This window comes from Plectropomus leopardus, chromosome 7 (assembly GCF_008729295.1).
Source record: "Plectropomus leopardus isolate mb chromosome 7, YSFRI_Pleo_2.0, whole genome shotgun sequence".
In the NCBI taxonomy this organism is placed as follows: domain Eukaryota; kingdom Metazoa; phylum Chordata; class Actinopteri; order Perciformes; family Serranidae; genus Plectropomus; species Plectropomus leopardus.
The window spans coordinates 1,462,017-1,489,518 of record NC_056469.1 but is presented as its reverse complement, the minus strand read 5'-3'; the positions used below and the strand labels follow the sequence as shown (position 1 = coordinate 1,489,518).

At 41.5% G+C, this 27,502-nt stretch overlaps 1 protein-coding gene across 1 annotated transcript; it reads left to right on the top strand.

Moving 5' to 3' along the window:
- The first annotated feature begins 22,772 nt into the window (after window positions 1-22,772).
- Window positions 22,773-23,988, top strand: LOC121945346 (uncharacterized protein K02A2.6-like). Its single transcript, XM_042489475.1, has 2 exons — window positions 22,773-23,265; window positions 23,789-23,988. Exons 1-2 carry the CDS (start codon window positions 22,773-22,775, stop codon window positions 23,986-23,988), a joined length of 693 nt encoding a protein of 230 aa, XP_042345409.1.
- The last annotated feature ends 3,514 nt before the right edge of the window (window positions 23,989-27,502 follow it).

Sequence of the window (27,502 nt, the reverse complement as noted above, 5' to 3'; positions counted from 1 at the left end):
ATGTTGAGAGGTGACAGATCATAGAATGTTCTTTTATAAAACATTCCAACAATGTTTCATGAGAACAAAGGAAGAACATTTTCAAAGCATCATTCAAAACGTGATCGAGGACTGAGATTACAGACCATTATTTGAATGAAAATGTAATGTAATGTGAAATGTTCACAAAAAACATTTTTAGCATTTTTTTCTAGATGTGTTAATCCGACTTCAAGAAATTTGACTTAGTAAAATTTAATTCGGATTAACATGTTTACATGTGTTTTAAATATCCATTTTTAGTCAGACTAGCACAATATTTAGACTTTTAATCGTGTTTTCAACATGTTGACTGTACCAATAAACACTCTGGCTGGAAAGGGACGTAATGACAACTTGTCTGTATGACACGATGGTAGTCGGCTAGTAACAAATGATCTGGTTTTCCAAACACTAAGCTAACACATGTTTCTGAAAACATTTGAGGTGAGAAATAGGCAACACAGTCACAGAATATTGGTTTATACTTCAAAGCAGCTTAGTTTTACTGTTTGATCTCACTTTCTACTGTTTCTTTCATTTTCACTATGCAGGAAACCATATGGCATCCACCCCCTCTTCACAAACTATCAGCTAAATAGGGCACTGAAATATGTTTCTTAAAACATTTTATGCATGAAATAGGCAGTGCAGTAACATAACATAAAATAAATTTATATTTGATCAGCTCTATTTAATTTTTTTTGTTTGGTCTGAGTTTGTGAGAGATATCGAGAGGCGTGGCTTTCTCTTCTATACTATTTATGTCTGTGGTGGCTGCATGGGTGGTGGGTAAAATGAAAATGCTGAATACAGCCTTAGTTTCAAGCAACAGCCTGAAACCCAGCAAAACTCTGGGAGGGGAGAAGGGATATCTGGTTTTATGGGGGGAAGTTTACCACAGTTCTTTGATGCATCCACATTATAATGATACAAAGCTTGTTGAAAATCAGCAAATTATACTTTTAACTCTGGAGCCTCCTAAACCATATCCTGGAATTAAGTTAGGGTTCTGGAGCATGCAAACGACAGCCCCAATGTGATAGCTCTCTTGCCAAACCTCAAAATAATAATGGTAAAACCTTGGAAATAGGAAAAAACACAAAATATGCAAAAACAATACTTTAATGACAAATGAATCGACATTCAGGATCAATGTTAGGTTCCCCTGATATGCCCAGGGGGGAATAGAGGAGTAACAGTACAATTAAGCAGGGGAAATTGAATTATAAGCAAAACAAAGAATTGTTAAACAAAAATAGTACAACAGAAAAGCTCTCATATTAAAATAAATGTGCATTTTATGAGAAAAGCATGAAGTTTCTACCATAGTGCATTCTGTAGTGTTTCTTTAATGATGTGGAATGTGGACAATGAGGTCAAATTCACAATTGCCGCCAGTTCTCTGGATCTGATGTCCAAATGTGTTGAATTTTGGAACCAGTGAAGAAAAACATTTTAAGTGCAATTTCCAACTAAACTGGGGGTGTCCATTCCTTTGGTGATTCTTTTAAGATCACCAGAATTCAAGAAAACTTTTGGACATCCTTTTACCATACATTATTGGAGCTGGTCACATGCTTGTCTTTTTTAATGCTATATTAATCGGAATGATGATGTTCACTGAAGGATCAGTGTTAATGCTAGAGAGATTTGTGGTGCGGGAAACTGCTCTTCACACAGAGGTCTAAAATTCAAGTTAGCCAGCATTAAAGCAGCAGCTCAAGCTCACTTGCTCCCAAGACAACTGTTGGAAACAGGCATTGGTTGTGGATCCAGAGATGCCACAATCAAAGAAAACAACCAGGTGGCGGCCGCTTTAGACTACTCTCCCTGAAGCATCAAAACTGTACTACGAATTTATCCACTGTCACTGCAAGAAAGGATGCACAGGATAGTACAAGTGTGCCAAAGCTGCACACAAGTGCTGTGCAAGACAAATAAATTTTGATCATCATCTTCATCATCATCATCATCATCATCATCATCATCATCATCATTATCATCATTATTTTGACCTTGACCTATTTTTTTCGCTTTTCCTTATCCACAGTGAGGGTCGAAGGACAGAGGGATGTCGTATGCTGTAAAGCCCTCTGAGGCAAACTGTGATTTGTGGGCCATTAAATTGAATCAAATCAAACCAAATTGAACTGAATTGGAAATCTAAATGAAAGATTTAAACTTGCACTGGGTTCACACTGGAAGCGGTAAATTCACAAAGTGTGCCGATTTTCCATGAAGTGCTGCCTGCTTCCTAAATTAAGCAATTAGACCTTTCACACCGGATGCTAAAATTGCACAAGTCACAGAAGTTCAGTGAGGTTGCCATTGGGTGCTGGTCAAGCTTGCAGTGTGTCATCCAGATTTAATCAATCAATATTTAATGCTTCTCATATTTTCTCTGTATGCCTTCATTCCTTCATTTCTTTAATTCTACACATCATATACAGTGAAAATATAGGTTGAATGACTGAAACAAGAGACTAAAGTGATAACCTGTAATGTAAAAACTTGTAATAAAGTCATAATAATTTTAAATACAAATATATCCTGGCTTCTGACTGACAGACTCTATTAGGGTGGCAGCACTGATTAGCATGTTTTTCAGTATGGAATTACCAGTAAGTGTTCTTTTCAGACTGAAGCTGGTTCTGTTTCAGTCTAAATCCTGCAGCTTGTCTCTGCATGATCTCATTACCATTCAGCTGCTCACTCAGCTTCTCTCAGCTCAGATGCGTCCCCACTTACATGCCAGTCCAACAGCTTCAGGATGTTCCACCTGACACCAGCCAGCAGTCGCCCATGTGTGTCCTCGTCTCCCAGCACAACACCTCTCGTGGTGTCTTCACACCCTGTGTAAATGCAGCTCTGAGCCGAGTGGACAGGAGACAGCCGCAGGGCCTGATGTCTGTGACTGTCTGCTCAGCTCCTTTCTAACACGATTAGTGTAAAATCCTAAAATTACACCGAAAACGATTAGGTTCCCCTCAGGGCGAGCTGTGGCTGTGTGCCAGAGCTGGAGAGCTTTGTGTTTTATTCAAATGAATGATGTGATGTGGCACATAGTAGTGTGCCAGGAGCTGCTGAGGTGAGGGTGTGGCAGTGGAAGAGGATGAGGAGGGAAAAGGGCAGGGAGAGTTCAATCAAAGAAAGACGAGGACAAATAAATGGAGAGATAGAAGTAGATGAAGCAATGGAGCAAGAACAGGAAGAAGAGGTGCAGAAAAGAAAAACGGGCAGTGTAGGAGGAAAAAGAGGAAGTGGTCATGAATGTGGTGATGGAGAGAGGAGCAGGGAGGTGATGTAGGAAGAGGAACAGATTCCATTCCATAGTAATCTTGAAGTTGTTTGTGAAAAAAAAAATCTGTATCAGCCTGATGAGATGTGTGCTTTGCTGGTGCCAGTCTGCCTTCTCCTCCTGCTGCTCAGAGAACCTCCATCCCTCTGCTTCACTCTGCCACCTTCCCCATCCATCATTATTCCAACCTGAGAAATCCCCCTGATCCACCCAAACTTTCATTTTACACCTGAACAGCACAAAAAAAATCTGTTTCTGAAAATATTTGAAGTGAGGGTAGCACTTTATAATACAGCTCACAATTTATAGTGTAATTATGTGGAACTTGTCAAAGACAAATAAGATTAGAGGATAACACAAAATGTGTAATCAGTCCTAATAATTATCATAATAACAGTGTTTATTCGTCTGGTGCACAGTGCATTCTGGTAGTTGTAGGTTTTCTACCTCTTGAGCAAAAGCATTCTTTTTCTCTGTTTTTTCTCATTTTTTCTGGTCATGTATGACCAATGTCAAAAGTATTTTTGTCTTTCTAAGGAAGCCTGGTTTTATTAAAAAGACACCTTTCCAGCAGTAAAATTTACTTTAGGCCATTTAGTATTCATATATCATGTCAAATAATCATGTCAAAGGGGCAGCTATAAAAGTAGAAGCCAGCTACAAAGACGCCAGCTGCACAGAAGCAGATGAACCAGTCTTGCACAGGATCCATCCTCAGCAATCGACACACAATGCATGTCAGTCAGATTCGTGTCTGACCTCATCTCGACTTGATCTGACGTCATGCAAAAGTGGACGGTGATAATTTGGTGGGAAATCACACAGCCACAGATTTTTGAGCCAGGCGCCACAGTTGCTCTCCACTGACTGCAAGACCCAGGGCATGATGGGAAGACACCTGGCTCTCAGCTGATTGAACAGCTGATTGGTTTAGATGTTGACTCAACAATATGCCATTTCATTTTATTTTAGTTGAATTTCATAGATTTTGAGTTAATTTGTCTGATTTGAGGGTTTATTCTGTTGACAGAGAACATGTTGTGACTGATGAAGTTAGGAGTTAGAGAGACTAAAGACATTTCTGTGCATGTTGCGTGTGGACAAAGAAGTTGGCTTTTGGCGTCACACTTTTACGCCGAAAGCACAGACAGAGTGGCACTATTTGAAGAGTTTGGACTGAGAACAGGTTGGACTTCCTGTATAGACTGACAGCTGCTGGAAAAGTCCGAAAACTGTCCGACCTGATTGCAGCTTTTTGTCACCACCACCTGCTGCGAAAATAAACTGAAAGGCATACTCTAAGCTCTGATTTAAAGGCAGTGGGAAAAGAGTCTATTGACTATTTTTAGGACGTTTTTCCACCTTCCACCCAAGTAGGCTACGTGTGCTAGTTCTGGTGGAAAAGGATCTAAGTAAACAGAAAAGAGCTGTTTCAGCAGAGAGGATGGAAGACGTGGCCTTCAGTATGATGAGATTGTGTCTGTGTGGAGTCTGTTTTTGTTGCCTAAATTTGTTAGTGTCCCACTCAAGGGACATGGAATTACATAACACAGATCACCTAATCATTTGAAAATGCAATGACCAAAAAAAAAAAAAACTAGCTTGTGCATAGAGGTTACTTAACACCAGATTTCTTTCAAAAACATGGGAAGAGGGTGACAAGCAACTTCACAAAAAATGACCCAAAAAATTGCAAGAAATTAAAAAGATACAAGAAAATTACCTGAAAATAAGTTCAAAAAAAGAAAAGTTGTCAAAGAGGTCAAACAAACAGACAAGAAACAAGAAAATGACATCTGAAGTGCTAAAAACATATAGCCAGTATTTTTTCTATTTTCTGTAACATCATTTTAAATATATTATAAAGACTATTATAAATATAGGGTTTTTTTACATTTTACCTTGGCTTATGTATCATATCAATCCCCGTCAGCTAATTTTTTAAGTTTTTTGCTGTGTTTTTGAAAGAAATTAAACAAATTTTCTGCATGTAAAATGCGTCTTAATGCACACAAGAAAATTTTATATTCACTCGGGTGTTAAAGGAACCCTAGAAATAGAACTCCTCCATGCATGCAATAAACAGGGTTAGGGTTAACCTTTTGAAACCTGAGCAAATTATCTCAAATTCTTGCAAAAACATAAAGTAAGGTAATGAGCAACTCATAATGAAATTACCCAGAAATTAGCAAGAAACAAACAAGTCAAAAATAAAAAATAAAAAAAAGAAAGAAAGAAAGAAATGACCCAACAATTCTGATAAGTACTGTAAAAATAAATATAGCTCTCAGGATATTTTTCCAAAACTTTAAAAAAAAAAATCTCTAAATCTGCTTATTTCTTTGCAATTTGTGGGAGATTTCTTGTCGAGTTGCTCATTGCTCTTTGTCCCATGTTTTTGAAAGAAATAAAAGCAGTTTGTTCAGGGTTCAACGGTTGAAATACTTGTGAAAGGCGTCTGAATTCAGCGCGAGAAAAGTGATGCCGGTTCAGGTATCAAAGGGTTAATGAACCCAGTACGGAAGTTTTTGTTCTGAGCTGCTGGCTTGTTTAAAAGAATCTCATCCCTTTCAAATGTTCTAAGTTTGAAAAAAGACTGCAGTGAGTTTTTAATACACAAACAGGTGTTGCCTTGATTGTTTTCATCAGTTCATCGAGGAGGCCAAAGCAGGCCGGTGACTCTTGTGTTTGGGTTCCATTGATTTCCTCACAATGCCCCCTGTGTGCAGAATCAAGGCCTTATATCTTCCAAACATATACAGAGATTACATCACCACAGTGATATGGAACAACCCTGTTCCCCTGCTGCACAGCCTGGGCACTCACTTCTTCATTCAGGGGTCAGAGCAGGGGCTCAGCGTGGTGGCAGGCAGGGTGAGGGGCATGGGGAGGGGGTCTCAAAGTGGGCCTCCATTCAGTGAAATGGCCAGGAGGGCTAAGGACCTCTGACCCAGGCTCTCCCCCAAACCTGGGATGAATGCTGCAGTGTCCAAAAAATTCCACACAGAAGAGGTCTGTTCATTGAAGTTCCATCAACAGTGAGAAGGTTACTGTGTCGCCAGCGTGTGTACACACACACACACAGCCCAGGCTGTAAAAAGGCACCACCTCTCATGCAATCTGTAATTAGATTACATATGAAGCTGTATGTTCCTGAGTGATGGACTTAAATGACCCAAATGATGTAATATATATATATAAAGACATTCCTGTAACTCCAACTCCAGTGTGAACACACACACACATACACACACACGCACACACATCCCAACCATGCAGAGTGTGAAAGTGTGAGGCATTTTTAAAAATGGGGGGAAAAAGAGAAAGAAAAAAAAGAGAAATCATTAGGCACATTAACAGCCCTCTTGGCACAGCTCATTCCTCTTCACCATTAAACCCACTCATTAGTGTGAGAGGAACCTTTTAATCACCACTAATGAAGCTGATTGGAAAATAACATGTATATTTTTATTGGTCGTGGCTCTAAGAGCTGAGGAGATTTGTGATTTACAGCTTTGCTCTTTTTCAGCACACAACGAGGAGACTGACATTAGAGTTCACATACACACTGAGATTTACCAAAGTGAAACGCAGCTTTAAGTTCATTTTTAAAGCTGTGAACAAGATTTTGATCATGCAGCTTACATTCACTGTAAAGCGCATTACTGCCTGTCTAACCAACACATTCCCATCCCGAGTCATCACATAGACTATTGTGGCTTTGTCAGTGGATTTCCATGTCTTTATATCACGTTCTAGATATTCTTGTCTGCTGTTGACGTTCTGTGATGCTGGTACCAACACCAGGGCACAGGGACAACAGGAGTAAAGGACATTGTGGGACTACGCTGTCCATGGTTATATTTTATCTAAATATATCACTACTCTTTATAAAGCAAGGGGCAAGAAATGTCCGTATATATTGTACTGCTCACTTTTAATGCCATATATGACTTATTGTATTAAAATATGGGGAATTCCATATAATACAAGTCAAGTACCTATAATTAAACTTCAGGAAAGAGCTTTTAATAATACATAAAGCAGGCTATTATGATTCTATAACTATTTTTTATAGGTTCTTACACCTTCAACCTTCAATGTCAAAAAATTTTGACATTGTGTATTTAAAACCATTGGAGATACTTTTTTGAGTTGTAAACAAGAGCCCTCCGGTCTGTATTCTCTTTTTTTATTGAGAGAATGAAATTATAATGTAATGGTTTATTCATTTTTAAAACGTGTAAAGTACAAATGTCAAATATAGATGCATTTCAGTTTTGGAGTCAAACTACAGGACGGACTCAGTGCTGAAATGAATTTGTGTTGCTCTTTGTTGAGTTTTTGAAAAGCCTTAAAATGTAAAATTATTACAAAGTAAAATATAAGAATGATTATAGTGTGAAATAGTTACATTTTTTTAGCTTTGTTTCTTTGGAGTTGGTGTTATTTTGGGTCATCCTTTGGTTGAAATAGGATGAGCAAAACAAGCCTTAGGCTTCAGCGTATTCTTTTTTTTTCGGTTCAAATGTGTGAAATAATCTGTTTCACATGATGGATGGTAAATGGTAAATAGACTGTACTTGGACAGCAGTTTTCTAGTCTTGTTGACCACTCAAAGCACACACACACTACATTGTCACATTCACCCATTCACACACACATTCACACACTGGTGGCCGAGGCTACCGTACAAGGTGCCACCTGCTACTCAGGGGTTCAGTATCTTGCCCAAGGATACTTCAACATGTTGCCCAGAGGAGCCGGGGATCGAACCGCTGACCATCCAATTAGAGGACAACCCGCTCTACCTCTGAGCCAGAGCTGCTGGATATATTTCCAAAAAATTATTCATTCATTCATTCATTCATTCATTCAACAAAAGCACATGGCAACCAACACTGGGACATCGACAAATGCACATTAGGATTCAGCTACAAAGGTAACAACAGTCATGATTAGACAAAAAGGCACATGGTGAGGTTTAGAAAAAACATCACTTTCAAAAGGAGGAGGAAACACCAGCCTCCAGCAATAAAAGTATGAGAGTTGAGTTTGTTCAATCCATCCACGGCCCTTCCTGCCTGCCCTATAGGGATGTTTGTGCTTCCTTTAACATGACGTTACCAGTAGTGTTAACCTTACGCCATCCAGCTGTGTGTCACTCAGATGCGGCAGGTTCTGTCCAGCCGCGAAAGATGGCTTTTGGCATCAGGAGCTTATAGTGAAATCACTGCAAAAGCAGCAGTATTTGGCATCTTCAGAATGAGAGCAGGCTGGTCTACCATACACACTCATGACAGATGTAAAGAGGAAATTAGGTCAGTTATATCAGGTAAAGATAATTCCGCACTTTACTGCAAATGAAGATTTTATCCTACATATAAAGATTGAGTGATACTTCTCATGGTTGAATTGCAAACTGTATACTGTGTCCAATAACTTCATACATTCACAGAACTCCCATCAGTCATGTGTCAGATCTGCTATCGAATAACTACACAGCAAAGATTATATATATGGACATCAGTGGGTCTGGGCCAGATGGAGAGGACTTGCTCTGTATAGAGGAGGCAATTTGAATTTTTAGACATCTGGGGGGACTAGATTTGCAGCAGTTTTTGTTCAAGTTCAGTGGATTTGTTCTCAAAAAATATTATTCTATTTAGCAAAAAAGACCCTTTTTACTTACAGGGGGGATGTTTCAAAGTCCAACTGAGATCATAGATAGCCATTTTGTCTACATGGTTTTTAACATTATTTATAAAAGGAAGAAAAGAGTTCCTGTTGCAAATCACTGTCTGAAATTAATGTGAGGCAGTGAAAGTATTCTCATTATAGCGTACACTTATGGAATTCTTTTAGATGGAACTGTTTCAGGTGGCTAAAATATATTATGCTGCTGACCCCTCCACAAAAGCTGATGACTTAGCTTCTGTACTTGACTCGAGCCTGCTCCTCCAGACTGGGGGCGTCTCAACTAACATCTACTGTTTGTATGGATAAGTACCCCAAACAACCCCGCTTCAAAAATCTGAACCATCCCTTCAAGGGGCACCATCGTGACACCAAGAAATCTAAATTTATTTAAAACTTTAAACTGGTGTGTAATTTGCTCTGAGGCCAGAGCACAGGATACTAGCTCTACGAAGCTGTGGTAGAAAAAATGTATCAACTCCAGCCAGCTCCTAATATTCATTGCTCTGTTTGCTGTACCATATACTAACTCTCCCTGTCATTTTAAGTCTACCCACTTCCTCCTGCACTGCAGTCACCCTCTTCTGACCTGACCTTCCCCGCCTACTTACTCACCTGCTTCCCATTTCTCTAATCAGCCATATATATACCGACCCATCTCCACTCATCCGCTGCCAGACAGGCTAGTTTGCATCTGCCCAGCTCTCAGCCTTTGTTCTGCCTGCCTAGTTCTAGATTCCGCCTGCCTGACCTACGGTCTGATCTAAGGCTCGATGAACCTCTGCCTGCCCCCCTTTTGGATGAGTTTGTCTGTTCTGACAGTTCTTTTTTCTTTTGACCATTTCTTGTGCTCTGTGAACTTGCTCTTTAATCTCATGTTGTGGGTTGTTCTTTTGGGTTCGAGCTTGATATGGGTTTTGCTGTTGTTGTTGTTGTTTTTTGTTTTGTTTTTTGTTTTTTTGAGCCATTTAGATTGACTTGAGAATGTATCAGAGTTGCTGTACTGTCTTCTGTTCCCAGGTCCAACTTTGCAAAGCAGAGGTGATCTGCCTCATTGATCAAGCATGCATAGAACAAGTTCTACATATAAGCATAAGAACTGTCCATACAAACAAGAAAATCTGTATTTTTCATTTGCACACACATCTTTACACTATAACTGATGAATCTCACCTGTTCTATATCCATCTGCTTGTGCACAAACAGGCTTATTTGGAGTCCAGGGTCTTCTGTGGCACAAAAGTGGGCCCTTCTATAATCACAAGGTTGGGGGTTTGATCTCTTTCTCCCTTCTGGATGTCGAAGTGTCCTTGAGCAAGACTCTGATAGCCAATGGGCAGACCAGTGCCATATATGGTAGCTCTGCAACTACTGCTGTGTAAATATGTGTGTGAACAATCAAGTCATACTGAAGTCAATGAAGTTATACTAGAAGGACAACTTGCTGTTTACCTATTGATGCAGAATGGTCACAGGAAAAAAAATAAATGCATCAGGATGGATGTGTCATTAACTCCTAGAGGTGAGTGAAATATCTCACGTGTTGGGAGTCCTCACTGATTTACTGATGGGTAGCTTTCAGTCAAAACAGTGAAGGGGCTGAGTGATGGGCTGTCTGGAGTTGTTTTTTTCCCTCCCACTGACTTTCAAATGTGAATTTCCTGAAAATGCTTCAGTGTTTTTTTTACAAGCTCATAACAAACAATCCAGCATTCCTGGGTTTGCTGGCAGGAGCCGGTCTTCTGTGGAGCACCACAGGAGGAGGATGATATCATGACATGATGAAACAGTGGAGGACTCTCGCTTTACTGTTTCACACACAGGTTTGATGCTCTTCTCCCCATCTTCCTCCTGGTCCTTTCTTTTATTTATTATGAAATCTTACACAAATAACATCACTACACTACAAGTAACATACAGTTCATGTGCTGGAGGCTGACATCAGCCTGTTGAGAGGGGGAGTCACAGAGGAGGGGGAGAGCTTCACAGCATCAAAGCTCAGAGCAGAGCGGCTCATTGTTACTGTATCAGACACTCTCAGCAGGGAGGTGATGCCCCTCACGGAGAGGCAGGTCACTGAGGCAGAGCCCCACCTGCTGGCAGCAGAACACTGTGTGGTTTTACTGGAACTCACTTAGAATTAATTCTGGATTAATGCAGGACATAGAAACATCCGTGGTTGCTGCTGACATTTATAATTATTGTACAATTACAATCAGTGACTGGATAGATAGAATACTTTTAAAAAGGTGTAATAACTGACTTATCAGGGCACTATGAGGGGATATCTCCAAGCCTGCAATGTATAGTGCCCCAGGTTTGGAAAAACAACATGAGCATGCCCAAAATCTTTGGAAATGAAAGCAGATTACATAAATTTGGTTGATTGTCCTTCGCCATGCTGCAATCTGATCGGCTATTTGCAAAAAGCCTCATTTGCTCTTGGTTGGCAGAAGTTAGTGATTCTTTTAAAGAAGACAGAAGATAAGTTCAAATGCATGTGTTTTTTTTCATAAGCTAGTCCAATAAGTACACACTGCACATACTTGACATTATTGCTAACTGTACTGCATGAGATATATCATTAAGGGAATATCAAAAAACAAAACAAAATAAACAAACAAAAAGAGTCCACCACAAATGTGTCGCTCCAGTAAGTGTACTTTATTCTTCATGTATTAAAACTCCATGTCATTGTGACACACTGATTATGGGTTGGCTCTGACTCAGGAGATAGAGCGGGACATTGGCTAAATGTTAGATTGATGGTTTGATCCCCAGCTCCTCCAGTCCACTTACTCCAGTAAGTAATTTAAATTTTGAATGAGCAGTTGGTTAATTTTTTTTCAAAAACATTGGGGAAAAGGCAAAAAGCTTGTGAGGAAATGTTACACAACTTTAAAGAATTTAGAAGATTTAGACAATTATTTAAGCTAGGGAAAACAACTTTTTTTTTTTTTTTGCTAATACTCTGGTATTTTTTTGTAATTTCTAACAAATTTGGTGGTGGTGGTGGTCATTTCTTCTTCCCTTGCTCATTGCCTTCTTCACATGTTTTTGAAAGAAATCAAGCCAATTTGCTCAAGTTTCACAGGTTTAAACCAGTGGAGAGCATTCTGTTTTAACCAGAGCTTTTCAAGGAGGAGTTAAGCCATATCAAAAGCTTTGGAGAGATCAATAAAAATGGCACCTGTGAGTTGGCCTTTATCAAAGGATAAGAACACATAATTAGTGAATTTTCCTGTTAGTGGAGTGAAGATAGATTATTGAACTGATTGTTGAACTGTGATAATTGAATGAATATTAGTTTCTCAAAGATTTTGGAAATGGTATGAAAATGATGAAACCCGATCTCGACCCAATTCATCACCAGGGAATTTACATTCATATGTATCTGTGAAAAGCGACCCAAACAAACAGTACACAAAAAGTTGACCGAAATGAAATGTACTCAGCGGCCCACCCATACCTCTCCACCCCCCCCCACCCCCCCTTCAGCCCCTTCTAAGATCGTGTTGTAGCTTATATGACTCTGGAATTGAATCAATGTCTGTTTGTTCACTTAGCACACACATTTTCCACAGCACTGGAATGTCTTCAACACATTTTCAGATGGAAAATAACAAAGGCAGAGTAGAAATTCAACTCGCTGCTGTGTTCACACCAGATCATTTCTTACCACTATGGTGTTTTTCTTTTGGTGCCAAAGTGTGTTTCTCTGTGAGCAGTATGAGCGTGGGTAATGTGTCTGCCAGCCGTGGTGCACATTAATCACCCAGGTCTACCTATAGGACTTCTCACATTTCTCGCTCTCTTTCCTCAAAAAGACGGTGAACTCTCAGACATTACCAGAAGTTTTCTTAAATGCATTCATATATGTGTGTGTGTGTGTGTGTATGTGTGTGTGTATATGTATGTGTGTATGTATATATATGCATGTGTGTATGTGTATATATACATATATTTGTGTGTGTGTGTGTGTGTGTGTGTATTCATGTCTAGAATAGAAAAAAAAACATCCATCTCCCCCCTGCTCTCTGCTTAGTTTATAGGGAACAAGGTACAAGGTAGATTTATTGTATTTTTTCTTAAATGTGGTTTTAGAAGAAATGTAATTGAAGTTGATCCTAAATCCTGCTTCATCTTTTTGGCTTCAAAGGAGGAGCGTACCTTATATAACACTTAACAGCAGCATTATTACCTAACACTGTCCTTCAGTGCTTCATGCACGTGCAACCAGTTTCGTCCAGTAATGTGCTCAAGTGACGCCACCATATTGCATGTGGATGCGCCCAGTGCCGTCCAGCCATCGAGCAGCGTTTAAACAACAACGGCATTCTGTGCGGGCACAATCTCCCAGCCACTTGTATATATTTAAAGAGTTTGTAATGAGAATGGGCTGTCAGTTCCCCTTGCTTCCAGTCATTGGACTGATGTCGCGTTCTGGCAAAAGATGTGTTCTTCTGGCCCTCTCCGTCAGGTTTGTTGCATCAGCCAAGTCTGTTGTCTGTCTGGACATAGCATTATGCTGTTTGTTTCTAATGAACAGTGGAAAAGACTTTATAACAACCCGTTAGTGGTACAGACGGATTACAAGGTGCGCCCCATGCACACGCAAAAGGTTCCTTTTGGCATTGTGCACAAATGCCAAAAACACTGTCAGAGCGGCACTATTTTAAGGGTTTGGAATGAGAATGGGCCGGAAATGCATACAATGTTAGAGGTGTGTTTCAAAATCTATCAAAATTAGGTTTACTTCCTTTTTTTACATCCTTAGGTTTAGGCAACAAAAGTACATAGTACATGGAAAAAAGATCAGGATACATAAGTACATCTACCAACATAATATGAGATATGTTATGTGTGTAACTGCCTCTCATCATCAGTTTAATTATTATTTTTTTGGGCTGTTTATCCTGATATTGTATTTCTTATAATTAGTGGTCGTAATCTGAGAGGCGGAAATAATCAGAGCGCCGCGCCAAAACATGGCAAAAACAAGGAAACAGGCGGAGCTAGGCAAATAAGAAACGTGAACACATAGAAGGAAGAATACAAGGAGAAGAAAAGGCAAGAAAGATTTAGCCCCTCTTAAAAGGATAAGCAGCCTACGAGGTATGTTGATTGTAGCTTTGTTTATTAAATTATTTGCAACAACTATGAGTTTAATGTTACAGATGTATTTGCATGCTGTATGTTGAGCAATATCACATGCTAAGTCGGTGTATTTAATTTTAAAGTACAGAGGAAAGTGTTTTGCAAGTGAATAATCACTTAAAGGCAAGCTAGAAGTTATTCTGCCTTATAGAACATTTATACATGCATTTTATTTATTGTATTCTGTATTTTTTTTTCCTCTCCATTTACTTCAGTTCTCCCGGGTTGGTTTTTGAATGGATTAAACCCAGTATTTTAATCAAGACCTCGTGCCTCATGCCTATTCTTGGAGGGTGCTACAGTGTGCCATGTGTGACATACTATGCTGCATTATAAAAATAACTTACCACTGATTTTTGTCTAGTCCTGTAACTGAATCCTGTAACTCACAGTCCTTGATCATGATCTGTCTTTCTTTCCTCTCTCTTTTTGACTTGTTCTCCCTCTCAGCCAGCTGTCAACCCTCTGTTTTTGAAATCCAGCCCTTCCTGTTGCAGCATATCTTAGTCAGTCTAATCTCCAGCAGCTGCTTTACTGACATGGGTCAGAGTGAGAGGAGCCATTTGCTACCTAAGAACATTTTCAATCAAATGACTGAGGGTCAAATAAAAGCTAATTAAATAAGAAACCAACCAGGCTCTCCTCTGCTGAGGATAACAAATTTTACATGAAATGCATATAAAGCCAAAGTTCAACCACATTGACTAGCAACGTCTGTATAAATTACATAATAAACATAAATCCACTCCTGACTCTTCAGTAGAAAGTCCTTCCAACAATTCAAGATCCCATTGATTTAATGTGAATAAGTTAATGATTAAACACGTAACATCGGGTCAATTGAGATGTCTAGAAATGTTTTGATTGCTGATATCTCCATATAATCTGAAGGCTCGCTTTGCTCTCTGCCTTTAAAGTAATAGTTCACCATTTTGTGAAATTGAAATTGTCTCATTTGGTGTCTGTGCATTAAACTGGTGTCAGGAGTTGGTTAGTCTAGCCTAGCATAAAGACTGAAAGCACAGGGGGACAGAGAAAAAAATTTCAAAAACGCATCACCTCTAAAGCCCCTTTCAGACATGCACCACTCTGCATTAATCTGATGGCACATGTGGGTCTCATGTTTGAATCAGTAGCATATACCTTTCAACTCAACATGTCTGGACTGACTGCTGTCAGATTAATGTAAAGGCTTCAAGTTGCACAAGTGAAATATCCAGAGAAATTAAATGTGCATCTTTTGCTGCCTTCTAAGATCACAATGTCCATTTCTTGTTACTCTTGTATATTAGGTTAATAAATTGCCATTAAAGTGACAATTCTAATTTGTTTTTCTTCTCATTCAGATTAGTCCGAAAAAACAATTTTACCCTTGCACAATCACATTAAGAATCAGTTTCTGTTTCTCTTCATATTCTCAGTGTGAATGAATAGGAGAAATGATGGACCACCTCTTCATCAAGAAATAGTTCCATCGCAACAACTGAACAACAGGAGGGCAGGTGTCCTGCATCATTCAGGACTGCACATCAGCAGGCGGGCTTCCATTACACAAAACTGAAGCATTGTTTTTTAAATGTGGATAAAACACAACATTGAGATGAATGCATTTCCACTGAGTGATATTATAAAACTCTTACAATGCTATATGACTTCTCTGGTGATAACATTCCAAAAAGCGTGGCAATGGATGTTTAAAACATTAATAGGTTTATTAATATTGCAGCTACAACACTAGCCGTCATTATTTCCAATCCAAGGCCATGTACACGTTAAAGGCACAAGGTACAAGGTAGATTTAATAGTCATTTTTCAAACAAAGTGAAATTTGTTTATTTTGAGAAATATGTCTTTTTCAGATTGTCTGAAATAATAAATTTAAGTTTTTACTAAACTGATGTGTTTCCATTAGGCAATTTTAATTTGTGCAATATGAGAGTGAATGGAAAGCCCGCTTAATTTTTTCACGCATTCCATATTTCGCAACAGTGTCCTCCATTTTGATAGTACTAGTTTTCGACCCACAGCAGGCACGCTTTTCTGCTTAAACCTTATGTTGTCCTTGGGGTCATTCTGACCCCAAATGAAATCTTTTGCCATCAAAATATGTTTTTATACTTATGTAAATAAGGTCTATTGGCCCTAAATTCGAAAACGAAGCCAAAAATGTGTGGTAATGCGTTGGACTGAAGACTAAAGCTGTAACACAGAATTGATTGACAATTTATAAAATATGCTTTAAATAACAGTCAAACCAGGTAGGGTCAGAATGACCTCAGTGGACAAAAGGTCTATGGCAATCGGGAGGACATTACGAGTAAAGGAATTAAAGGAGCCACAAAATGACCATTAGTATATTTCATGCAGTGTTACCTTGAATTTGTGGGGAAAGGTTTGTTTTTCTCACATGCTTTCAAGTACAACAGTGAACAGATTGATTTATTGGGGACCACATGTAACAGCAAAACTATGTCAAACAAATTGGTGACAACCGAGTGTCAGGCTGCCGCGGCAGGTGCTGTCTTGCCATCCAGCCTTCTGATGGTGTATAATAACGCTGCAGTCAGTTCTGTCCAGCTGCATTCTAAGCTGATGCCATCCAGCAGTGTATCATGGGAATGTGAAAGGTGGCTTTTGGGATGCGATCGTATTCCGGCTTAGGAATGGGAATGGGCTGTCTTTATTGCCACATTTGCTTTGTTGGGATCAGATCACTTCTGATACGATCTGTAAAAGAATCATTTTCTGAGGTGGTGGTAGATTTAATTTTGGAACTAACCAGCACCTGTGCTCAACACAGAGACATGAGATGCTGTCTATCTCTTCATTAAGCAGAAAATGCTGACTATTCCTCTAAATTCTCACTTCTCCACTTCTCTGAATTCCTGCCCTCTAGTTGCTGTCAGTAAGAAATCCATCCAAACAAAAGGCAAAGATCCATTCCAGAGAGCAACCCACCATCCAAAATCAACTCAGGCAGAGCATGTGACATGCAAACCGATGGGACGACCAGCTCCCTCACCCTTTATTTTCCAAAAATACTCTTGGAAGTTGGCAGGAGTCTCACAGCTCAGAAAACACTGGCTTTTTCTTTCCTGTGTAATGGAAACCAATGTGAAGTTTGGCCCATTACAGAAGCACGGTGTTATGGTTAAATCGGGGGCCCGGGAGAGCAGGTGCTTCCCCAACACCACTGGGAGCCCCTGAGTGCTGGTCTCGGAACAGCTCTCTCTACCCCGCATCTGACCTCAACCGCTATGAGCTAACGGGCCAAACCTTCCCTGGACCAGTGCTGAGGTGAAACCCACCCACATGTCTTCATGCAGCAGCAGTGGGACCACTTCCACAGAGGCAGCAGTGTTCATGGGAGGAGGCGCGTGGAGGGGATGGGGGCATGAGGGTTACTTAGAAAGAGAAGCTTTGAGAGCAGACGAGGGACTACTCATGGCTAAAACAAGGCCATAAACAGGATAATTTATTTCATAATCATTCTTTTGGGACAGATGGAGCAGTTTCATTGGGCCAGTTGTGTAAAGTGAAACTGCACTGTATCATGTGCTGTCCCTGCTGACCTTTGTGCTGACATGTATGCTTCTAATTTTCTCAGTAAGAGAAAGAATGGAGAATACATCCATCCACATCAAAGTCAAGCCTGAGAATAAAACCGTATTGCCAGAAAATTCCTTGGCCTCATGTGAGCATTCCTGCAAATCCAAAACTTCTGCTCCTATGCTGTAGGTAGAAGAAGATTACATACAAAACACAGAGGTTCAGTGAGAGAGGTTAAAGCAGCTGAGTGAGTGCACAGCAACAAACCAGGTCAATATTCTTCGTATTGTCCCCCCATTCTGTAGCCTGTTAAAGGTTCAGGGTGTTTACTTCTAGGTTTTGTCCATAAAAAATGTACACTAGGCCACACTTTGATGTTGGGTGAGTTATGTGTCTCTTTCTGGCAGGGCTGCAGGAGGGGGGCTTTGATGTGAAGCCATAAAAGCTGGAAGGGAGCAGCCAAGGCTGCATACTGCAGTGTAGGTTGAAGCAGCAAACTGAGGTCAGCAGTGATACAGTGTACGGTGGGGTGAAGACAGATACCGCCGAGCCCACATGAAGATTGAAGCCGAGGAGAAACACTGAGGGTGAAAGATTGTTGCAGCCAGGAACTGTCTAATTCCTGTGCTGAAACCTCTGGAATAATAAAAGCAGGAACTAGCAACATTTCATTCTCATCCCAACTCCACATTTTGCTGCTTTGCAGTGGACTTCTGCATCTACATATTACGCTCTAGGTATCCCTCTGCATATGCTGTTGACGTTCTGGGATGGTGCTACCATGAAAAAAAAAACATCACATTGACACAGGAAGCAAACACTGCAAAAGCAAGCCACATTTGACAACTCTGGCAAATTAGAATGGCCAAAACTAGAGAGGGTAAGAGAACTGTGTAAATCGTGCTCACTGGAAGGTGCAGGTGCAAACACTATCACCTGGTTAACATGTCTTCAGATTTTGATTATTTGCATGAGATGTCTGGGAGCTGCAGATGACTCTAAACGGAAGGCTTCATTTGTTGGATTGCAGTCAGTCAGTCATTTTCTGTAACCGCTTGTCCTCGTAATGGTCGCGGGGGGGCTGGAGCCAATCCCAGCTGTCATCGGGCGGAAGGCGGGGTACACCCTGGACAGTTCGCCAGACCATCGCAGGGCCGACACATATAGACAAACAACCATACACGCTCACAGTCACACCTAAGGGCAATTTAGAGTCACCAATCAACCTGAGCTGCATGTCTTTGGACCGTGGGAGTAAGCCTGAGACCCCGGAGAGAACCCACGCAGACATGGGGAGAACATGCATACATGCACAGAAGGGCCCCCGCCCGGGCCGCCCTTGTTGGATTGCAGTAGGATTCAATTTTCAAATTATATGAAAACATTAAAAGTGATTTAATTAACTACTAGAAAATTCAGAAGTCAAAACTCAGAGCACCGCAGAGCTGGTTTCAGTGGATAACATATAGGATGAATGTATTTTTTATTACTAAAACACTGTGAGGGCTGCAGCACAACAATTTACTTTGTCTTTGAAATGTGCTATTTAAATAAAGTTGTCCTGAACAGATTTATTAAAAAAAAAAAAAAAAACATATAAAGGACCAGTGTGATTTAGGGGGATATATTGGCAGAAATGGAATATGATATAGTAGGTTTGTTTTCTTTAGCATATAATCAGTTTAAATAAAAATATTGTGTTTATCTCAGAATGAGCCATTTACATTTATACAGGGAGCAGGTCCAAGTTTATGGAGATCAGTATGTTGCACAGCCGTACAGTAGTCAAACAGGGACAAACCAAACACTGGCTCCAGATATGGCCTTTCACATTTTCGAGTTGGCTATCGTAGTGAGAGGTCCAACTAAAATGAGCAGCGCTGGAGTTACATTGTTTGCAATGTAAAAGCCATTCAGTCAGTGTTTCTAGCAGTATAAATAACCAGATATGTTTTGGAGAGAAAGTGACCTTTATGGATAATTCAGCGTCCTGTGAAAACCTCCTGAATGTCTGGATCTTAAGTTACAGTAGAAAAAAGGTAACTAACATTAGTATTTGATGGACCAGCCACCAGTAGCAACATGCCAAAGTGTATCAGACATACATGCAATTTAAGCTGAAACTGCTTTATTCAGTTTTTGATCAGTTTAAATCATTGGGTCTGTTTGTTTTGGAAAGGGAAAGCCCTCTACAGATAATTCATCTCACTTTGTCTTATCTTACGAGAGAAAAGCGGTGAGCATGTTGTGGAGGAGCAGCCTGTCAACAAGATACCAAATCATGTCAGAGATTAACTGATTTGTAATGAGAAACTGCTTTATTCAGTGTTTATAGCTGTTTTTATTGTCTGGTTTGTTTGTTTTGGAGAGAAAGAGAGGTTTGTGGATAATTAAGCTCCCAATAAAAACCTCCTGAACAATGAAAACTTAAAGAGCCAGGAAATTTGGCTTATTTCAACCTGCAATTCACCACTAGATGTCATCTAAATCCCCAAATTCTTACACACTTCCAGTTAACTGCCTACTTACAGACAAAAGTCAATCAAATTTGGCAAACGCTTCTAATGTGACATGACATCATGTGGGGGACAGAAGAAAACTGGCTCTTGGAAAAACTGGAACATGGCACAGCACAAGGGCAGAATGGCCCCTTCGGGCTCCCTTACAGGCAAGATGATGGCAAAGGTATAAAAAAAACATGAGACAACAATACCAAACTCAGTGGATCTTTACCATTTAGGTATGGAATTATTCTGCAGATGCTCTGATTCAAAATTAGACCACACCTCTCTATAAATGTCAATTTATTTAACAATAAAGGCCAAAATGTGTCCTGCAACAGAAGGTACAGCTTGGTGTTTTTATCTGAGTAGATTTATGGATAACTTACAGCCCTACCGCCAGGTTGACAAGAGTCAGGAATCAGCAGTCAATAAAATAGTTAATAAACAGGTTGTTCAACAATTGTGAACGACTGCAACCATGAGAGGTCCTTTGAGCAAAATTCATAAATGTGCCCACAAAAAACTGGGGCTGACTGGTTTGGTAGTTTGCGAGATTAGCTGCGAATAGACCAATACACTTACTTACACTCTCTCTCTCATACACACACACACACACGACCAAACGCAAGGCAGACAGACAGAAGTGCAATATATGTTGTTTGTACAGCATAACTCTGGACCAAAGGTTAATAACTAATTTTGATTTTGAAATCATTTTCGGCTATGTCATTTTCAGTGTAATGTGGCTGAAAGTTGTTAAAGTTGTGGTGGTTATTGTTTTTTTGGAGTGCTTGTTCGGCTGTTTTGTGTGCATGCTTGGTGTTTTGTGTTCTGTGTCTTGTGTTGTAGGGGCTGGGCATGGCTTCCAGGATGCTGGAGCTCAGAGCATACATCCTTACCAGCGTCTCGTCAGCAATGACCTCCCTCACTGCATTTGAGCGTCAGCCTCACCCAACTTCGGCGTCAGATTGTTTCCATTCCCGTGATAGATCATGGGAATGTGAAAGGTGGCTTTTGGGATGCGATAGATCATTCCCGTGATAGATCAACCACCTCTCTCATGAGATTCTCTTTTGTAATTTCTGCACTTCTCGTTGTTTCGTGTTCTCATGCTCATTGTGTTTTTTGCCTTCCTGCTTTCAGTGCCCACCACCTCTGAGCTCCAGTGCCTCGCCGCCCAGCCCTCGCCTTCGTGCCCAGCCACTCACCTCCACCCCATTCTCAGATCCTCACCACCCTCTGCTCCACCGACCTCACCACCATCCTGCTCCAACCACCTCGGAGATCCCCAGCTCCCATTCCCCGACCACCATTCCTCACCCCCACCTCCTCAACTTCATTAAAACTCTTTGTGCATCTCGATCCTGTCTGTGTCCGCTTTTGGGTCCACCTCTCGCGCACATGGTGTTGACACACCACAACAGAACAATATGACCAAAAATGGTCCCAGCAGGCCCGGACGCCATTAAAAATGCCCTTTCAAGCCAAGGAGCTCTCATCAGTCGTCACAACGAAATGCTTTGTGGAGTCATGGATTCCCTGCAATGTTTGAGTGGTCACATCATCATCACTGCACAGCTCGACCAACTCACCCTCCATGCTGCAAATTCCACCAAACCCAACTCCGTGAGAAGACCTCACCTTCTCCCCTCCCCCACCCAGTTTGGGAGCCTTTTGTTCCCCCTCCCGAACACTATGGAGGAGACCTGGGTTCATGTGGTTGGTTTCTGCCCCAGTGTTCACTAGTGTTTGACCAGCAACCCTCCAGTTATCCCTCTGATAAATCATAGATCGCTTACGTAATTAATTTACTTTGGGGTAAAGCCACTCAGTCAGCAGCCACACTCCACTCAGTCTCCATCTCAGCTTCCAGTGCCCCCTGTTGCACTGGAGGAGCCAGTGCGGCTTGGCCACACCAGACTTCCCCTCGCTGAGTGCCAACGCCGGTTACTTAATGATCTCTGTATCTACTGTGGTCAGGCTGGACACTACATGGCTAACTGTCCCTGACAAAAGACCGGGCTCATCGGTACAAGAGAGTGCACTGGTGAGCCAAACTACTTTACCCTCTAGCTCTCCCTTTTGTATCTCCCTTCCAGCTAACATAAAGCATGGTAACAGTCCCATCCCTATGGGATTGACTGGATAATAATTTTATTGACTGCTCCATGATTAAGAAGTTCTGTCTTCCTCTACATTCAGGATTCCCTGAATGCGGGTCTCATTCGCCCCTCCGCCTTCTCCTTAAGTGCTGGGGGGTTTTTTTGTAACCAAAAAGGACTCTTCTTTGCGCCCCTGTAGTGATTTTCGTGGACTCAACGGCATCACGGTTAAGAATAAATATCCCCTTCCTCTCATAGACCCCTCCTTCGAGCCCCTCTGTCATGCCCAGATCTTCATCAAACTGGACTTACGTAACGCCTACCATCTTGTCCGCATTAAGGAGGGAGACGAATGGTATCTGGTATCAAAATCTGGTAATGCCATTGAGTCTCACTACTGCTCCCACTGTTTATAAGGCCTTCATTAATGACGTCTTACGAGACATGCTCAGTCGCTTTGTGTTTGTATACCTTGATGACATTCTCATTTTTTCCCGCACCTTGGAGGAGCATCGGCAACACATGAGGTTGGTGCTGCACCGGCTGTTGGAGGACCACCTTTATTTCAATCCTGTAAAGTGTGAATTCCATTCCCCTTCAGTCAGCTTCCTGAGTTACATCATCGCCAAGGGCCAAGTCCGACCAGATCCCACCAAGATCCAAGCAGTGGTGGATGGGCCCATTCCCACCTCCCAGAAGGACCTCCAGCGTTTCCTGGGTTTCGCAAAATTTCTAGCGTTGCTTCACCCCAATCCTTCCCTCCAGTCTGTGGTTGAGGCTGACGCCTCAGATACTGGTGTTGGAGCTGTCCTTTCTCAGAGGGACCCGGCTACTCAGAAACTACACCCCTATGCATTCTTCCACCATCTGGTGTCCTGGAGTTCCTTCCTCCCATGGATTGAATATGCCCACAACTCCCTCTCCTGCTCGGCCATGGGTATGTCGCCATTCATGGCTTGTTTGGGTTACCAACCACCTTTGTTTCCTGAGCAGGAGGAGGCAGTAGCAGTCCCGGCGCTGGCAGACGCCGGGTCAAGGGGGTGTGGGGCAGATGGTCAGTGCGGCATTCGGCCACTCCGCTGAGAAGAATAGGCGACTGACGGACCTCCACCGCACTCCAGCCCCTGACTATCGTGTGGGACAGCAGGTGTGGCTCTCGTCGCGAGATTTCCCTCTCCAGACAGAGTCCCGTAAGCTTTCGTCTTGTTTTGTTGGGCCTTTTGAAATAATTTAATTTATTTATTATTTATTTTATAATAATTTTGTGTGCATCCTTGGTGTTTTGTGTTCTGTGTCCTGTGTTGTAGGGGCTGGGCATGGCTTCCGGGGTGCTGGAGCTCAGAGCATACGTCCTCACCAGCGTCTTGTCAGTAATCACCTCCCTCATTGCATTTAAGCGTCAGCGTATTTGTTGTTTCGTGTTCTCATGCTCATTGTGTTTTTTGCCTTCCTGCTTCCAGTGCCTACCACCTCCAAGCTCCAGTGCTTCGCCGCCCAGCCATCGCTTTCGTGCCCAGCCACTCACCTCCACCTCATTCTCGGATCCTCACCACTCTCTGCTCCACTGACCTTGCCAACATCCTGCACCAACCTCCTCGATGATCCCCAGCTCCCATTCCCTGACCACCATTCCTCACTCCCACCTCCTCAACTTCATTAAAACCCTTTGTTTGTGCACCTTGATCCTGTCTGTGTCCGTTTTTGGGTCCACCTCCCGCGCACAGTGTTGACACACCAGAACAGAAGTGTCAGTTAAATAATGAAGCAGTTATGTATTGGATGGATTATTTGCCAGTGTGTGAACAGAGATGGTTAAACTGTTACAGGCAGGAGTTAGGCTGCAGCTGATGAAGCTTCCAGTACAATAAAAGCAGAGGGAGGAATTAACCATTTCCGTCTATTTTAAAGGCTGATGAGACATTGGACTGTGAGGCTCTGAGAGTAGAGCTGTGACTTTTGTGTGGGTGTGTGTATGTGTGTGTGTGGTAGATATGTTTTCCACAGCTGCTGCCTGTGGCTCCACTGTTTACTGCTCACAGCAGCCAGACCTTCGGAAGCTGAGTGCCAGCAGAGTACATTGATAAACTGCAACACCTTCTCACTCCAGACTCGTCACATGGTGCCGCTCTGTCAGGACCTTCCGTGTCAACCTATGTCATTTTAGGTATCCTTGTGTTTATGCTCCAGGATGCCATTACCATGATGTCAACAAATGCACGTGTGGTAGGATGAGGATGCAAAGTCCTTCTATCCACACAACAGCAGGGACTGTCAGGTTGGGTAGGTTTAGGAAAAAGAGGCACATAGTAAAGTTTAGGGAAAAAAAACACACATCCACACAGGAAGCAAACTTCAGACTCCTGCACAATAGTCAGTTGTTTGTTGGACCCATCCACCTCCCCACTCACCTGCCCTGGAAGCAAACTCACACTCTTTATATTACATGGTTATTAGCAGCGTTATTACCTGACACTGTCCTTCAACACTTCAGGTGCACATGACCAGTTTCATCCGGCCGTGTTGTCAAGTTCTGAACATTCTGACACTGAAATGGATTTTTTTTAGACGGACAAACAGAAAAAAAATATTTTGTTGCAGCGTGCAGCAAAATGAGGGACAAACATCAAATTTTTACTGGATGTATGTGGGAGAGAAAAGCCCACGCCCACTAAAGAGACCTGTTATAATGGATCTTTGCCAGCCTGGACAACTGAAGCACTTCCCAACACACAACTGTAAATCTTGAAGGGACATTTTGACATTATTTATGAAGGATGTGTTTGTGGTCTATTTATTTCTCTTAAAACTACAACCACTTCTCAATGAAAGAGAATTCTGAAGTGTCAGTGCTAAACACCAGCCTCCAGCTGATGGAGCAGGGAGTCCTTCTTGGCTCTAATTAATGTCCAAACACATAAAAATAATGAAGTGGTTATTATTTTTAGAGTTAGCCTCCTCTACGCTCCTCCTGTGGAACATTAGGAGGATCAGCGCGACCACAGGAAATACCTTACAGTGTGACTGTTTTTAGGCAGAAAGATTTCAACACATTAAAGTTATTTAGCGTTCTCAATACACAACCATGCAGAGAAGAATCTGAGACAGAATTCAGGCTATAAATAGCAGGGAAGACAGTTTTCAGAGAATTCAAACAGTTTGAATTAACGGCCTCAGTATTTTTTAAATCCTGGCTGCCGTCTGTGTTTCTCAACCTCCTTAAGTTTTCCCACAGCTTCTCTGCTCACAGCACTGGCTCCCTGTTACAGCTCAGATCCAGCTCACACTGCCATTTCCATCTACGGGATCATGATGACGACAGTCTGGAGGTTTAAGTTCATCTGGGTTTATATTAGAGGCCGGTCAAGATACGTTGCTAGAGAAGTGTCACTAGCTAAATCATTGTTTCCCAATGTTACAGCGCGGCTGTCATGTGCTCTGTTGCTGCTGCGCAACATGTTTTCTGGTGTTTTTTTGACATGCAGAAAAGTTAAAATATTTTCAACTTTTATGCTCAAGACAGCTCAAAGCAGGCTCAAAGCAGCGCTCCAGCTGTTTTTCTAGATGCGCTCTTGAGGCGTTTTTGGAGCGTTCGTGCCTGGTGCAATGCGCCACAGTGTGATCGACCCCTTAGTGAGGACCTGACCTGAACTCACCACACAGACCCAAGCACCAACCCTTCAGACAGCTCTTCTTCATCTGAGGAGGTTCAACATGGACTTTAAGATACTCTGCAGCTTCTACAGTTGCACCATCGAGAGTGTCTTGAGCGGTTGCATCACCACCTGGTATGGCAGCAGTTATAAGGTATAACAGAGGGTGATGAAACCTGCTCAGCACATCACTGGGATGGAGCTGCCATCCATACATGATCTCTACACCAAGGTATGCAGGAGGAAGGCTCTTAGTGGAAGATCCAGATGCCGAAAGGCACCTTTCAAATCTGTATGAAACACTACTGGACGTCGTCAGCTGAGCTGAAACGTGGCCAGACAGAACCATTTGTGGTGTAATTATACACTGCTGGATGGCTGGACGTTACCTGTAGTGTCCGCATGATAAGCCGCTGTATGGTGTAGGCTGAAAAACTGCCGGTAACAGCGTGATATTAGGAGCACAAGGGGTTTTGTAAGGCGGGTGGGAGGGGTGATAGATGGTTTCAACAAACCTTTCATGCAGCAGTCCAAGTGTTCGCTTCCCGTCTGAATGTGATATTTTTATAATACCTTACCATGAGCCCTTTTTGCCTAATCCTAACCATCCATGCCAGCATGTGTCTTGGTTGACGCCCTGGTGTTGGTTACCATGTTCTTGTGGTGTATTAACATAACCACATTCAGCTTCATCCCACCATGTGTATTTGTTGACATCATGGTTATGGCATTCAGAAAGACCAGACACACATTCCTGTATCCCCATGTACAAAAGAAAGCTCACTTATTATTATAAGCTTATACTTATATATTGAACTTAAAACAAAACCTAACAATAACACAAATTTGTGCTGGAGGAATTGTAAACAGGACAGGGATCACAAATAAGATGTTTGGTACTGGTCATACTGGAGAGGGATTCCTTTGAATACTGACATTTTGAATACTGTCATATCATTATACCCATTGTATTTTATTTTGGGAGCAATCCCAGATGGAGCTATGGATAACAGAAAGGTTTGTTTGCTGCATATCTTTTTTTATTGGTGGCAGTAAAAAACAAAAAAAAAAAGAAAACTCTTTCTTGGCTCAAGCCACTGCCCCCCACCCACCCTCAGTGGCAAGACAGGTTAATCAAAGTGTACTCAATGGGAAAAAAAATAAAAGCCAAACCCCTGGTAAAGACAGACAGGTTTTTTTTTATTTTATTGGCTCCTGTAATGACCTATTTTTGATTAAGTGATTAGGTTCTGAACTTGATTTCATTGTAAATTAGCCAAACCTAATTAACATTTCTTCATTGAGACTCCTCTATGTGGAAGCACATGTTGCCATGATTTGTAATGTGTGTGTTTGTTTGCCAAATTTTAGTTAGATTTTTTCTTCCCATTTCCGAGAAAGTAGCAATGTTTCATTCTACTTTGAATAAATATTTTGTTAAAAAAATTAAATTAAATTAAACCGTTCAATATTATTTTCCTAACCGTCAAAATTCAAAATCAAATGTGTGGATAAATGAAGCAT

What these genes read in the sequence shown, in the direction of transcription:
- LOC121945346 (XM_042489475.1), top strand. Translation starts at nt 22,773, where the DNA reads ATGCTCAGTCGCTTTGTGTTTGTATACCTTGATGACATTCTCATTTTT. An exon ending in CCTCTCCTGCTCGGCCATGG is followed by an intron (nt 23,266 to 23,788) that starts GTATGTCGCCAT and finishes TCCTGCTTCCAG; the next exon opens with TGCCTACCACCTCCAAGCTC.